This window comes from Lygodium microphyllum, chromosome 1, assembly GCF_053477565.2.
Source record: "Lygodium microphyllum isolate KBCC chromosome 1, Lygodium_microphyllum_v1.1.10, whole genome shotgun sequence".
In the NCBI taxonomy this organism is placed as follows: domain Eukaryota; kingdom Viridiplantae; phylum Streptophyta; class Polypodiopsida; order Schizaeales; family Lygodiaceae; genus Lygodium; species Lygodium microphyllum.
In genome coordinates this window covers 165259149-165276241 of record NC_141135.1, presented here as the reverse complement: position 1 = coordinate 165276241, position 17093 = coordinate 165259149, and the positions used below count along the sequence as shown (strand labels likewise).

The window sequence follows — 17093 nt, the reverse complement described above, 5'->3', positions numbered from 1 at the left end:
GTTATTAAGTAGGCCGCCACGAGTACTAGATGTGTGTGCCACACTCCAGTACAATCTTGAGTTCTACAATTAGTTTTTATCCTCATGAAGTGACATGGATTTATAAATGTGTATGTAAATAAACAATGTGTTTTGTGACTGTGTATAGATAATACCAAAGAAGCAAAGCTAGGGCACACACAATTGATAATAGTCAATTGCAGGTGATATGCATCGAAGTAAACACCATGGGATTCAGATAAGTGATATCTCTTTGAGCTGCATCTGTTCACTATGATTGAAGCATATGACTTGCATGTACTCTCACGAGTTGCCAAGTGAATGCAGGACGACACAGATCTCTGTACAAAAGCGTTCAATGTCCAAGACACCACAAGACCACTGACCCCCACAAAGAACCATTATGAAGAAAGCGACAGAAATGCCAAGAGCAAAGAGCCATAATGAAAGCCATGCTGGAGGAGAAAATCAACCCTACAGAAAGCACAAAGTGCATTTGAGCATGGCCCAAAGCATAGTCGCGGCTAGTCTCCCTTTCTTGGCCAAACTCTACATCCGGCTCACTCCAATAGCTACCTCAATTGTACCGATGTCTCACATGTTACAAAGAGGTTTGCAAAGTCTCAAGTGTATCTCTCCATCTCAACAATTGTTCCTCTAGCATCGAGGCTAGTAACACAATTATCATTGTAATATCCATCTTTCACAGCCTTTGGATCTCGACATTTTCCAATTCAAATGAAAGGCCGATAGCCTCAACGTATTGCAATGGTTGTATTCATTTTATCCACAAAAAAAAAAGAGAACAACAAAACAAAGCAAAAGAAATAAAGAAAGAAAGAAAAAGATAAAGGCGCCCACGATCATAGCACAACACCTAGGGGTCCTAAAATTAGGTACGTCCAGTGTCCTTGGTCGGCTAGCTCCGTCCCTAGTCCCCTAGCCCTTTACACATCCCCCACAATTGTTCAGGGCACATCAAGGGTAGGACATACCTAGGGAGCTCCTCTCGCCTATGGTTAGACTTGTCACCCTAAACCACTTGCACAATTATTTTTCGCACTCCATCTCAGTGCCATTGCAATCAATAGTAGTAAGCAAAGCATGGAAGGCCATGGAAAGTACACTATACTCTTCAACCACTACAAATAACCACCAGCTACAAAAATTTAAGGCGTCAATGAGCTCAAGTATGCTACGTCATGTTATCAAAATCACAAATGATGTCTCAAGAAGCCTTTAAGTGTACTTCTCCTCAACATCGGCAATTTTTCCCACCCTATCGAACCCTTGCTTCATCCACCCCTTGCTATGAGAAACCAGACTAGCAATTTGTTAACTACATAATATCTAAGTATGCACGTGCACTCACATAATATCTGCACCACAATATATACACAGTTTGAGTCCTCCAGTGCAGGACAATACTCTCAGTTTGCTTAGAGTTCGACATGTCTCCCAAACTAATCAAACTACATCTTGTGCATGATAAGAAAACTAGCACTACCCCCAGGGAGAGACACGTAAGAGAGGTTTTCAATTGCAGGTACTGAAGACTCCAATGAAAATGTCGTCGGCTCTTCATCAACGCTTAACTTTGAATTCTTATCCTTTATCATCCTACAAGCCCACCAAAGAATCCTCACCTGTAGAATTCCTGAACATCAACACATGTGCCAGCCATGAGTGCAACTCCCAACAAAGAACAACCCTATCACCAACTACAACAACCCTATCACCCGCCAATCATGCCAAGTACCCCCGACGACCTTCATACGCACCACCACCAAAACTCCTCCACGGCAAACCACAGCAGTCTCTTCCAACCACATTCTCGGTGCATACCAAAGCTTGCTACCTACGACGGTAAGTGCCATGGAATTGGCACTCGTCTAGGAGAGGGGTAATGTTAACCCTCAGACAAACAAGGTGGAAATCCAGAAAATCTAAAGTAGAAGACAAGGCTAAGGCAAAAGTGAAAAGGAAGACGAAGTCACGCCAAGAAGAATCTAGAAATACAAGAAGTGCAGAAAAGTCCTAAATCAAGAAAAAAGGCACACGAGAAAAAACGCGAGTCAATCATTCTATAAAAGAGTGCAAGGCGCACCATGATTTATTTTAAGAGTATCGGGCTCTCACCCATGCAATTTGTAAAGGTAGATGGGCGGTAGGAAGGAAGCTAGGAAGATAGGGGGACAATGGAAAAAAAGGGCGTACGACCGACCATATAAAAAAGGGATAAGGGAATGACCACCCAAAAGGGATTTAGGGTTTTGTATATAAAGTTGAAAAGTGAATGAAAAGCTCATTCTTATGTGTGGCCAAAAGTAGCTCTCTTCTTCATCTTCTTGCTTGCTTGAGCTTGTGCTTGAGAAAGGGAGTGTGAGTGTGAGGGAGTGAGTATATGAGGGTGAGGGACCGGGGAGGAGAAGCTCTCCATCTTCTCTTCTCTTCTTCTCTTCTCTTCTCTTCTCTTCTCTTCTCTTCTCTTGCTCGCGGCAATGAAGCTTAGAGCGTGGAGCTTGAGGATGGAGCTTGCTTGAAGCTTGCAATTGGATCATGGAGCTACCGGAGTGCTCGGGAAAGGAGGTAACTCAATCGGGCATGGAGGTAAGCTTACTACACCCGTAGAGATGGATAGCACGTTGGCTATGTGAGAGGTAACCATTAGTACTCAGCTTGGAACACTTGAAGCAATAAGCGGTCTATGGGTCTTGGCGGTTGATCGCCACCACAGCAGCCAAGGACCAATTGGAGAAGAAAATGACTGAAAATCTGATCATGATGATGCAAAGTCTGATGGGAAGAGTTGGAGCAACAAAATGCAGATTAGGGAGTAACAAAATCAGCAGACAAAGCAGGATAGATCCAAAATGCAGCAGCTGACATGCTATGTGAGGGTTTTAAATGGATCACCAGCTGGTCTTGAGTGAAAAGACAACAGCCAATGATAGCTGTAACAGACCTACTAAACCTCAAACATTAGCAATGAGTGATGACAATGAGAGAATCCCTCTTCTTTTTCTACACAAGACGACGGAAGACTTTCCGTGCATGCTTGTGTGTACATGTCCCCAGTATAATATCCCTCTGTAGTAGGCGAGTCCTAGTCTGTCTGCACTCATCATCATACCAAACATTTTAAGGGGCAGTGCATTTGCATGGTGCAGTAGAGACCATTCTACATGGAAATGCCTTTGTAGCTATCGTATTTGTTTTGTTTTTGTTTTTTGAGCCAGGTGCCTAATCGGACTCAAAGGCGGAACCTTGTGCCACTACCTTATGATTTCGCTACTTCCTTCAGGACCAAGGTCCTTGGAAGACTCCTCCCAATGGGAGGAGCATGGGTAGGCACCTAGCACCCCGGTTCAGGTGTCCAGGTAGTGCTGGACTCTCACCCACTAAAACCGCCGATCCCGGCAGGTTCCCTCAAAGGGATATCATACCCCAAGGTCAGGCATCGGCTCGAAGGTGGTGTCCCGTCGCACTCAAGCAAACACTGCCTCCCGACAACATTCGCTTGCTTGAGCGAGAGGGTGCCATCATTGGTACGAGTACGAGCTTGCGCACAAGATCGCAAAGGGAGGATATCGTCATCTCCCTACCCGCAAAGGGCAGGGATCATGCATATAATGCTCCCAGGTACCTCGGCATCGTCTCACCGAGGAATACTGCCATGAGGCGATGCCCCGGGACCACATTACTGGAGTGCGGATGAGTGCTCACCCAGTTGGGTAAACACACCCCACCGATCTCCCCACCAAGGAGTAGCGTAGCTTCATCCTCTAAGGTACACCTTGGGGACAAAAGGTCACGAGTTTCACTTATAATACCCGAGATGTGCCTGTCACGTTCATCGGTCAACGCAGGACAGGAAAGCAAGATGTGTACATAAGAGGTTCTTGCTTCGCGAGAGCTGCATAGGGGACAGGTTTGTCGCTGAGAGTGACAATAGCTATCTGCCATCTTCACACCGCCGACTCATGCTAGGCATAGAAACCTTTCCTCTAAAGCCTTGACGTTCTCCGATAGGTTCGTGAGAAAGAGGTAGGTCCTTGAGTATTCGAACTTGTTCTCATTATAAGAGGCGAGCCTCATACACTCGTGTTGTTGTTCCCATTTCTTCTAGACATGATATCTTACAACGAGTAGAGGTGCTTCAGGGACATACTTTTCCAGCCAACGCACGGTCCTGGAAGCCCAGGTCCACTTGTGGACTTTTCTAATACATGACGGGGGTTTCGAGAGCTCTCGAATCCACGTTCTGACCCCTGGGTACTTTTTGAAGGCACGTGCACGTTGCCCGCCGCAAAATGCTGGAATGGGGGGAATATTGAATTCCTTATGCAGGGTGGCTGCGCCGACTACTGTCGACTTAGCTCCCTTACCCAGGATCCACTTCATCCCCGTGACTGCCATTGTCTCCAACGGCTGAAGGAGTGTCTGACGATATCCTCCCATAATTTCGACTCCGTACATAAGGACCAGAAGCACGCACGCCTTGAAGACATTGAGTCTTGTCCACATGGGGATCGAACGGGAAGAGAGGAATGCCTGATAAGCATGAAGGGTCTTACGGCCCTTCTCAATCCTCTTCCGAATTATTGTTTCAATAGAGAACTCACTATCCAATACAATGCCCAGATAAGTGTATCCCTCACAGACTTCGATCCGTTCGGTCCCCAGGTAGAGTGGTCGATCCCTCTGAGCTTGCAAGTTGCCAAAGAAAACCATGGCGTTACATTTTGATAGGCCAAAGCTCATTCCCCACTTGGTTGCCCACTCATTCAACCGGTTTAATGCTTCTTGCAGCTCCTCGGCGGACTCTACAAAAAGAATCAAATCATCTACAAAAAGTAACCCCTGAATTCTCTCTCGAAGACCGGGAACGCTGACTCCAAATCCATCACCCTCGTTTATGATATCGTTGATAAATATGTTAAAGAGGGTGGGGGACCCGGGGCATCCTTGGCATACTCCTCGCTTCACTGATATGGCTTCGGACAAAAGGTCTCCTACCCTCACCCTTATCTTAGAAGCTTGGTACAGCCCCTCTATGAACCGTATGCAACGTCCTTCCACTCTGCAAGCTCGCAGCTATCGTATGTAAAACCTTCGCTAGAGATCTAGTGACATCCTCCAGTGGTTCATGCTGGTCAACAACAAACATGCCACAGATGAAGCCATGTGCAGGTTGGTATTAACTAATGGATGGCCACGAATGAGCTAGTGGAAGCTTCTAGAGCAGGTTGTGATGATTGGCAACACGGTCAGGACCTCCAGATGGTATAGGTGGGTAGATTGGCGATGGCAACAAGTGTGGGGCCTGGGCTGAAGGGATGATGAGGGATACACATGATGAAGAGTGGTCTATACATTGAGTCGCTTTTATAGAACATGCTAGAGCCAGAAGAATGTCTAGAGTGTCGTACAACTATCTAGAGTGTCATACAAAATGATAAAAATGCATTTTGGGGGGTGTTTTAATAAGCCAAAAAATGCCATAAAGATATGATAGTTAAAAAGGCACATTTTGGTTACTCGACACCCTCTCCCATACCCAAAGGGGAAACCAAGGAGAGTGAAGAGATGGCCCAATTCTAACCTAAAACATCCCACCCAAAAAGACCAAGCCATCAGGCCAAGGATATCATTCTAGATTGCCCAAGGATCTGTCAAGACTGCAGAGATGATAAATATCTTATTTTGAGTCACCCAAGTGATAGGGACTTAGCTTTTTTTTTTAAATTTAAACTAGCTCCGTAGTTCATAGAAAAGTAAGACCCGATAATATACAACCATAATCAAAGGTGTCAATCAAGAGGTACCGTCACCAAAATGAGAAATGAACTTAATGATTTAATTAAACTTCACTAAGTTTTTAAATTGAAATGAATTTAATTTTGGTGCCCCTAGCTCTTATCATGGTGACCATTGCACCGGTAGAAAGGATTTGGCACCATGTATGCATTGATCAAGCATATTGTGCAATGTGAAACTTCCATTAAATTGAAAGATTGCACCCTAGAATGGAGTTATATCAAAAGTTTTCCTTAATGAGAAGCAGCCCCATTGTCATTTATGCAGCTCATAGCATAAGAGGGAGATTAATGCAATTAGAAAGGCATGTGTCACCAATCTCAGCTCTTCTTCTCCCTCCTTATGAGCCCACACCCTTATTCTTGCCACTTGGGATCAATTTGCTCTTGTTCTCTCTTTTTTGGCTATGGAGAATGCAAAAACAGCATGTACGAAGGTCAAAGCAGCATCCTTTCTTCTCCTCTCTGCTTTGGGAATCAACAAAGCAGCTTCAATGACTCAATTATTAGCAGGTATTGCTACTGTCTTTTATCTGAGTTTCATCAAAATAGGATAATATAGCATAATGGCATGAGATCCTATCCTCTCCTCCGAGATCTCAAGTCTTGGGTACTTTTTGGACAACTTCCTTGCAAAGAAAGTGATCTTTACACAATTTAATCGTGAGAAAAGCCCTCTATCGTTAGAGAAATAGTGTGTGATTACTTGGAAATTATGTAGAATAGTTGTGAAGGCAAAAGCTCCATGAGATTGGGTTGAATGCTAGTAGTCAATTTTAGGGTTTGGTTGGCTGAACTGTTCATGTATAATTTTGAACACTCTACAGTTGGTTGGAGACCAATATTGAAGATAACAAGGCCATTGAGCACATATGGATCAGTTGTACCACGAGACATCATTGAAAAAATAGCTATTTTTTTACAAATTTGGAGATTACACCAATCATATAAAGAAATACCAAAAGGGGCACCAAGCTTTGGGTCCAACAAATGTCATGTGTGGACCGTGGTGCAATAGCACTCTAGCTCTAGTTATGTGTAGATTTTACTTGCTGACTTTACCGTGATGCTAAATTAAGTGTTTGCTAAAATATGGTGTACTACCTTTTGGGTTCCAAAAGTCCAATTTAATGGTTACTTACCAAGACATCAAAATTTTTTTAAAGGACACAAGTTGTGGTCATATTGAGGATTAAACACATGCATTTCGGCTTCTTGTAATTCAATTCAGCAGGTTTTAACTCACCAAAAACAGTGGACAGCATGTTTTTACTCACTAAAAACAGCGGACAACAAGGGGACAATGATAATGGTTACATTACCAAGACATCAACATTTTTAAAAGGACACAAGTTGTCATCTTGAGGAGTAAACACATGCATTTTGGCTTCTTGCAATTCAATTCAGTGGGTTTTTACTCACCAAAAACAGTGGGCAGCATGTTCTTACTCTCTATAAACAGTGGACAGAAAGGGGCAAACAGTAAAATATGTCACACAACAGTGGTAATAGGACTGAGGAACATGAATCCCTCCTCAAAGACACTCAACACATGGTTTTGAGTTATTGAATGCTATGAATGCTTCAAGACAGCGAGCAACAAATGAGATTGGTGAGCATACATGTCAATCAAATGCAACACCATAAGTACATGGTGCTCAGAAAGTTTAGAGCATAATTAACCAGCACAGTTATGCACTTGCAGCAGCTGATTCAGCAACCTCACTTTGCTAAATTTATGCACACAGCTCCTGATGTTTGAGGGAAAATGGTCGCTTCGCATTCTAGAAAGCAAAAAGTACTGAATACACTGGCACCTATAATGCCAAATGTATAGAAAACTCTAGTTCAGTATTGAATACACCAGCACTCGTAATACCAAATGTATAGGAAACTCTAGTTCAATAGCATGTTCGTTTATTAGGAAATAATGTGCAACATGTTCCTAATGTCCAGCAAGCAATTCCTCAACCATCTACACATCCAAGTATTTTGGCTTGGACCAATGTTTCAAGCTATGGATGCCACTATAACCCCTCACGTTGCCATGCAAAATGCAACTGGTTTTCAGCCACTTATGCTACGTGTCAGGGAGTTATCATTTGGCATTGCAATCAAAAATGCACACTAGCATATAAGGAATGCAATTGGAATGCTTAGTCAGTTAAGAGACCCTCGCAAGCATATAGTAAATGAAAATGCAGCAATGGCATCCTTGGGGTCACCATTTTTGCAATTATTAGTGTATAGTAACTTGAAACCTTTGAGTAGAGTTAAAGATTGCAAAGGTGGGGCAACAATCAAATTCAAAGCTTGTATGCTCACGAAGTGCTAACCTTGAGGTTCTTTGCTAGTTTTATAGTAGGATTAAGAGGCATGGCCTAGATTGCTATTTGGCACCATGTTAGATCCCCCATGCATCCAAGAGACTAGCGTTTGGAAATTCCAAAATAACAAGCTCTGTGCAGCAAAACATGAAATTTTTTTTGCCACTCACTGGGTTTCTAGGGCTATTGGCATATGTACACTATTTGGAATGCATTCATTTCTTATTTTGCTCCTGGAGTACGCAGTCACATTGTCCATCTAAGAGTGCTTCTTCACCAGTAGTTTTGCATTATTTAGCTTGCAGACATTCTTCCCAAGGATGATTTGCTTCCTTGGCATGCTGCAGTTTCTTTGGTCGCATTTGCTTGGTGTTCAAATTCCTTTCTATTGTGCACTCTCACACTCCATGCCAGTCAAGGAACAGGGGCTCAACCATGGTCAAGAATCCACATCTCTAGCCCAATCCAGACCAATAAATCCTAAAATTTTGATCCTTCTCTAAAATACAAGCCTAACTTGTAAGTACGAAACCAAAATCTGCATACCAATGCTTTATATTGAGATGCTTTTGGCCAAAAACTAACAATGTGAAGTAAATAAAAAAGGGGCATGTACTGGAAGTTCAAAGAGATTGATAGAGGTCCTAAACAATCAAACAAGCCATAAGGCATTGACCTAGGGAGTGTTATGTGATCCACAACACCAATAGCAAGTCACTTATAGAATTGTGTAGGAAGGTATGGAGAAACTACACTATCTCCTTTGAGGAGCACCTCCTCTCAGCCTCCATGGAGTAGCAATACCACTACCAATGGGGCTAAGGTTCGATTGGGTATGGCGAGCTTACATTTGGGTAACGTGCCGATAGCCTTTGAAGGAAAAGTGTCATCAAGGTGGTCGAATTTCTAGCAACAAGTGCCAAAACTATTATTTTTAGGCTTCCAACACGATAAAGCACAATAACTTAGACAAACAAGCAAAAATGCAAAAACAGGGAGAAGAAGATGAAACTATATGAATAATATACGTTGAATAATGAATGAATATACACATTGCTCAAGGGCAAAGCAATCCAATAGCTGATGACCCATGGCAATAGGTTTAGGGAGGTATGAAAGTGTGTTGTCCACCGGAGATAGATCCCAAGTGCATTACCCACTAGTCAAAGCAGAGGATGATGAAGAAAAGTGCTGAAAAAACTCAAAACGTGGCAGCTGACCAAGTTACAGCAGCCTGATCACGGCAATCATCAGGAGCAAAGCAGCAGCTGGGCTATGTTGAGGGAGTGCTGAAAACTGTGAAACACAGCCTTCTACGATATCACCAGTCCATGGATTGAGGTCCTATGGCTTCTATGTGTGCAAGATAGTGCATGGCCTATCATTCCTCAATGGCTTGAGGTTATTCACATGAATTTTATTCACACGAGCGGCCATCCAAAATGGCAACAAACATTGTTAGATCTATTGAAATGAAGATATTGTATTAAGGTAGGGTTTTTTAGTGAAGTGTTCTTATCAAAAGCCTTTCCCAACATTGTGCAGCAACACCAATTGTTCTGGGCCATTGTGCTTTTTCCACACTACATTGAGACTGTATCTCTTCCTTTGCCTAGAACCTATCCAATGCTAGAGAGACTGTTGTGCTTTTTCCACACTACATTGAGACTGTATCTCATCCTTTGCCTAGAACCTACCCAACGCTAGAGAGATTGGGGATTTTATATCAAGGACTTGGACTTTAGTGACACTATCGAGGACTACTATAATCAAGCATGAGTCTTGGGAAGGTTGCCTGGGGGACACCCTACAGCTGCAACGTTCTTGTTTTTCATTTCTTGCATTGGATTGGGCTTTCGCATGTCTAGCATTCTAGATGTGTCTTCCTTTCTACTAAACTTCTTGAATTCATGGTCACATTGGTTGCATTTGAGACTTGTTATTGTGGCAAGTGGCTTCTATGTTTTCAAAATATTCAATTATCACCAAATATGATTTTTTTAATTGTTTATTTGGTTGTGCATATGGCTTTAAAGATCCAATTATTCTTTTATTCAACAATCTTTACCAAAGAGGGTTTTTTTTTTTTTTTTTGGGGGGGGGGGGGGGGGTTGTTGGGGGGGGTGTTATTGTTTATCAAATCAAAACTTCATGTAAAGTATCACATGTAAGAAATCTCATATTGTTGAGATGGAGAATATTTGACACAATCAAGAATTATATGATTGACCAACATGCTAAAGCTTGAGGTTAAGACATCATCATAACAGCAAAAATTGATGTCCAAAGATCCATACCATGCTCATAAACAAAACCATCAAAGCTTGAGCAGCCAGGGCCACCATTCATCCATAAAATAACTGGATCTGTGCTAGGATTATTGGCAGAAGAGACAAAGTAGTAAAAAAGTTGGCGTCCATGTTCTTGATTTACAGTTATATACCTGCACCAAAAGTTGAATTCCCAATTATCTATCTTTCATATTGCTAAACAATATCATGTCTTTGTTTGAACTTTGTTCATACTTGTACAATATCTTCCATCTTGTCAATATCATCTCTTTATTGAGCTTTGTTCATACCTGTACATGACATGCATAGAGGAAAGCTTCTCTCTAAACTAACTTTTGCTATCACTGTATACGACATAAAAGAGGAAAGCTTCTGTCTAGACTATCCCCTTCCCTCTCAAATATTACTACACTAGACAATTCGACCCTCATGTAACCCTATATTAACAAATGTATGAGAAGGATTCAAATCACATTTACTAGGAGACTTCCATTTCCTCAAGTGCATCATCAATTAGAGCTTCCTCTATACTTCTTTTACTCCAAATTACTGCATTATTCTTGTTCCGTGATATGGACCATGGCATTATATCAGCTTTCTTATGATAAATAGAAAATATATTTTGCATAACTCTTGCCAGCTTTCACCATGCTTGATAACATGTAATGCCATATTTCTTGCACATTGTAAATTGAATAGGCTGCATGAGTTACAAAGACATTATTTTGACATGCAGACAAGCCCAAAAATTTCCCATTTAAAAAAGTGACCCTGATCTTGCTTGACATCCAACAAGCTCGTGCAATACATCAACCCCTGATTGGCATTCCCAATGCCAAGTGATCATACGTCCTGAATAACCCACCAATGCCATCCAGTTTTTTCAAATTTGCCTCTCTACAGCTTATGAGAGATGACTCCTGCATGTTAATATACTAACCAAAGGCAATCCAAAACACTCCCAACTTCAAAAGCCTTATCCCTATTATCGAACCAAGCACATAAAGTCAAAAATGCAGACCAACCATGTCCCCATCAACTATCATTTTATCCAGCATTAGGATGTGTCATTATTGGAAGTCACTCAAGATTCCACCTCTCAATTACCCAAGCATTGGAATGTTGTAAGGCCCTTAAATGAGGAGAAGCAATGATGGGGCACTAGACATTGGTAGGGTTCCCAATTTAGACATTGTAGTCTGGAAGAGTTCTAGGCTTTGGTCTTGTAGACCAAATGGTTATGAGATGGCCTACGTGGACATGACCATTGGGTCAAGCAAAAAGAGTTAAAAAAGATAGTGGAGTAAACATTAATGCATCTTTGCATCCAGTGAGGGTCAATGACCCTCTAATGAGGATCCACGAGCAAGAGCCCCTACACAAACAACATAGGAAATAATCCTTGGATTATCATCAGCTTATATAGGTGGTGTATCCAATGTGGTTGTTGACAAGTCAATAAAACCGTGTGGGCAATAAGACTAGTACAACCACCGACATGCATCTATGACTAGCCAACTTCCAGTAAAGGCATGTGCTGCATCAATTGTATCTACAATTTGGTATTCAACATTCGTATTCTTTTTTTTTTGGTTTCCTCCTAAAGGGTAATCATAATACAAATTACTTGGGCCGGTCATCTTGTTTCCCTTCCCAAGAGAGCAACTAAAACACAACCAACAATTCAATCTGCAAGGACTTAGCCTCTAATTGTAAACGCCCCGAACAACGTAGTATGCTTAACAATTATGATATTTGCTTGTTTTTGAGATTTAATAGAAAAGAGAATGAACACTTAAAGCTGAAAGTGAAAATTACTCACAAAATTACAGCCATAAAAATGTAAAAGTAATGGAGACAAGATTGAGGGTTGAAGATGGGCAACCCCCCCCGAAGGAATGTATTTCTGCTCAACCCAAGTCCCTTAGGGAAGAGCTCAGTTACAATCAACTTGAGAGTGAGAAGAAGTAATTCTCACTCTCACAAGATCATGCAAAGATGTACAAACACACATGCATTATCTATTATGCAATGATAAGAACTGATTTCTTTACAGTATGAGAGAAGAAAAAGGGGAATTCAGCCTTTCTCCATCGTTGATCAGCAGTACAGGGATAGAGCTTGCTTCTTGTAGCTAAAATGGAAGAAAGAGCTCAAGAAGGAGGTGCTGTAATGAATTTACAGGCTTGCTGTCTTGTAAAACAACAGTGATAGAAGAGGGAATATGGAGGAATTTGATAATGGAGAAGTGGGGGATGATGATGGGGATAGATGGGGCCAGTTTCTGGCTATCTGTGGGTGCTGTACATGAGTTTACAGCAAAGAAAAATGATGATGAATGAAGAAAAACGAGCTCTTATTTATAGGAGAGGGGAGAGCTAGTATAAAAGGGGAAAGTGGAGTAGCACAAGACAAGTGTCCAGCCACATGTCATGAGATGTGACAAGTGGTGGGACACTTGGAAACTTGTGTGACAAGTGTCTTGACACTTGTCTCTTCTTTATGGCCTTCCTTTTTGGGTTGAATACTGTCAAGAATAGAAACAACCAAATTTAGTAAGCACAGTCAGAGTACAGAACTTACTATTTTTAGAATGACATCCCTATTTTTTAGGACTAGCATTTTTAGGCTAATTCGAGGCTCCTAAAATTTAGGGACCTCCTAAAATTGGTGAAATACATTCCTTCGGGGGGGGTTGCCCATCTTCAACCCTCAATCTTGTCTCCATTACTTTTACATTTTTATGGCTGTAATTTTGTGAGTAATTTTCATTTTCAGCTTTAAGTGTTCATTCTCTTTTCTATTAAATCTCAAAAACAAGCAAATATCATAATTGTTAAGCATACTACGTTGTTCGGGGCGTTTACAGTGGTATCAGAGCTTTGGCTTGGTCCTCACCCCCAACACTGGTAGTGCTTACAACTATAAGTTTGTTTGTTTTCAGCCCTTGCATTGAGTGCTTGAGCATATTTTTTTTCTTTAGTCTCAATGGATCAATCGAGTGCTATCCTTCAAGCCATTCAAAGTCTTAGAGAGGAGAGTCAGCAAATTCGTGAGCAACTTCTCAAACTAGAAAAAGTTGAGAATCCCAAAGAATTCAAGGAAAGAAGCCCATCTACTTCAAGGAGACAAAGCCATACCAATGAAAGGAGCCAATCAAGAAGTCCAACTACTTCTAAGAGGCAGTCCCATTCTACTTCAAGACAAAGAAAGAGATCGCGTCGAAGCTCATCCTCTTCTTCAAAGTCATCTGGCGCCTATTCTGATGGATCCTCTTCTAGTAATGAAGAGTCACACCCTTCTCGTGGAAGACCTCATCATCGTCAAAGGCGTCGACATTCTTCACCCTCGTCTCCATCTTCATCCCCATCAAGCACTTCATCATCTTCAACCTCAAGATCTGAGCATGGACGAAGGCATAAGAAGAAGAAGAAGACTAAGTCACTATCTCAACTTGAAAAGAAGATCAAGTTCAGTATGTATGATGGTTCCCGAAATCCTGATCTTCTTCTGAAGTTTATTCGTCAATTTCAAATTTTGTATGGTCGTGACAAGTATAAAGAAAAAGAAAAGATTAAGTTTGCAGCTTTACATTTAACCGACTTAGCCCATACTTGGTGGACGGGGTTGGAATATGATCATGCTGCCCCAAAATCATGGCGGTCCTTTGTTCGCCTGATACAAAGCCAATTTCTTCCTGTTCATTTCAAAAGAGATGTAAAAATGGAATGGGATCGGCTTTGGCAAAGGAAAAATGAGTCACTTGGTGACTATACCAAGAGATTTTGGGAGCTACTTTTGAAGGTCCAACATTTCAAGAAGATCAGCAGTTCGGAAAAGCTTAGGAAGTTTCAAGGAGGTTTGCATTTTAAACTTCGTACTGCTCTTAATCATTATCATTGTTCTAGTCTCAGGGAACTCATTGACCATGCTGAGACATGGGAAATGGAGCACAATGGCAACAAATCATTCCAAAAGAATGATAAGAAGAGAGTAGCTGATGATGAGGAGTATTCAGCCCCAAATGAAGGACAAAAACAGTGGCAAAAGCAGCCATCAAATCAAAAGAAGATGAAGCCCTATGCACCTCCTAATGCTCCTCAATTTCGCTCCAATCTATACCCACAAGCAAAGCAATTTTCCGAAGAAGAAAAGCAACGCTTCATGAAAGAAGGGAAGTGCTTTAAATGTGGACAAACAGGCCACATAGCGAAGCAATGTCCAAACAAGGGACAAAGCAAGGTTTCTGACAACAAGCCTAAGTCGCCAGTGAAAATCAATGCTATCAGTGATGTAGTTGCAAACACAACTCACACTCCAGAGACGCGCAAATTATTAAAAGCTTGGGGACAGTTGCAAGGTAAGCAAGCACTATTCTTGATAGATCTTGGGGCGAATGAAAATATTATTTCCTTGCAATTAGCTAAAGAGCTTGGATTAAAGAATGAAGAGATGGACACTCCGGCAGAAGTTCGCCAAGCTTTAAATGCTGATGAAGGTGACACAGTGAAGACTGTGATACCCTACATTGGCAAGCTCAAGTTTCAAATTCAAGGCTACAATGACGAAGATACCTTCTGTATCGGAGACCTTGATGGTTGCGATGTGATTCTTGGCATGCCCTGGAATCATAGAGTAGATTCAACCATCTTCTCTCAGAAAAAGAAGGTAGAACTCACCAACAAAGGCAAAAAGTACGAGATCCAAGCTGGAGTTTCTGGAGACACCATACCTATGGTAAGCCATATGCAAGTCTCTAGAGCAATTAAGGATTGTGTTCAATGTTGTCTGCTTTATGTCACTGATGTAAAAGATAATATGAATGCTGAAAACCAAGAGCAACTTCAGCTCTTGGAAAAGTATAAAGATTGTTTTTCGGAAGATCTTCCTTATCAGCTTCCCCCAGAAAGGCCAGAAGACCATCATATTGATATTATCCCGGGCAGTTCTCCTCCTAATATAGCACCATACCATGTGAGCCGTCCTCAACAAGAAGAAATCGGAAAGCAAGTCGAAGACCTACTCAACCGTGGGCTAATTAGGCCAAGTAGCTCACCATTTTGTTCACCGGTTCTTCTTGTTGAGGACGGCTCACACGGTATGGTGCTATATTAGGAGGAGAACTGCCCGGGATAATATCAATATGATGGTCTTCTGGCCTTTCTGGGGGAAGCTGATAAGGAAGATCTTCCGAAAAACAATCTTTATACTTTTCCAAGAGCTGAAGTTGCTCTTGGTTTTCAGCATTCATATTATCTTTTACATCAGTGACATAAAGCAGACAACATTGAACACAATCCTTAATTGCTCTAGAGACTTGCATATGGCTTACCATAGGTATGGTGTCTCCAGAAACTCCAGCTTGGATCTCGTACTTTTTGCCTTTGTTGGTGAGTTCTACCTTCTTTTTCTGAGAGAAGATGGTTGAATCTACTCTATGATTCCAGGGCATGCCAAGAATCAAAGGATACAAATTCTGTTTCTATAGAGTTGTGACACTAATCAATTCTTCGTTGGATGCCAATTCACCTTCTGAAGGACAACCTTCCATGAGCATGCCAACTAGGTCAGTAGAACTGGCAAAGGAATCAAAGTTGGGAGTTGGTGTCGAGTATATGCCACCATGAGCCCTAAATTTTCTTATTGGCATGCACAAGTCCCCTGTCTTCAAGAAAAAAACGAACGATAGAAGCCCGAGGTTGATGATCATCACAAATGTCTTGAAATACTGACCAACGGAGAGCAACCACGTGAGTCTCAACATCCAAAACATCCCCACAACCCATGCTTTTGGCAATACAAACATGACTCCAGGAAATCCAAGGAATACCAATATGGACAGATGCCCTTTTCCATAAAATAGAGTAAAATGGATGTGCTTAATAAGCTCATTCAAACTACCCCTAGTCCAAGGCAAAAGTGGCAAGGTGTGTGAGAAGATGAGCTATCAACACCCTATACATGACCATCCACAGCATGCTTGCTGCATTTAACTACTGGCTCCAAATCCGTACATGGCATCATCTCTTCCTCCTCCATGTCCGGGCCCAAAGCTGCCACTACTTGGTCAATAAAAGGCATGTTCGGATCAGCCATGAACCAGTTCAACCCACCCAACTCTCTGACTTATTATTGCTCTACTGTTACAGCTGCAAATCTGTCCATCTGCACAGGTTTGCACCGCTGTGTACAGGCTGCTACCTGCAAACCCTGATGAAGGCAAGAAGAATGAAGCCCCTGGAGTCCTAGCACCATCCTGCCAGGCAGATTAGCACATACTTGCACTGACATTTTTCCCTGCAGGTCTGTTCACGGCCCTTGACCTGGTTCAGAACTACTGCTTCTTTTGTTGTTGCTCTATTGCCCATGAATCTGTCTATGCACACCTGATCTACAGGTCACAGCTGCAAGCCCTGCTACACAGCCATCTGCTCTCTGTAAATCATGCATGCAGACTTGACATGCAAGCGTATTCAATCTACAAGTCACGCTGTAATGTCTTCTCTCTGAAGGTCACACTGTCAACAGCCGTCTTCTCCCTGCAGGTCATGCCTGCAACCTGCCATGCATGGTGCAGGCCTCTTCTCTCTACAGGTCACACCCTCTCTGTGCAAGGTCACACTGTCTGCAATGTTTGGCCTACAACCCTAGCTGCC

At 42.1% G+C, this 17093-nt stretch overlaps 1 protein-coding gene across 2 annotated transcripts in view; it reads right to left on the bottom strand.

The window, feature by feature from the left end:
- SCPL20 (serine carboxypeptidase-like 20) overlaps positions 1–17093 on the bottom strand; it is a 143354-nt gene that overhangs the window by 113049 nt on the left and 13212 nt on the right. For both annotated transcript variants that reach the window (XM_087684190.1, XM_087684181.1), the window contains exon 2: positions 10444–10589. In XM_087684190.1, the coding sequence (XP_087540316.1) occupies positions 10444–10589 (146 nt within the window). The remainder of the gene's footprint in view (positions 1–10443; positions 10590–17093) is intronic.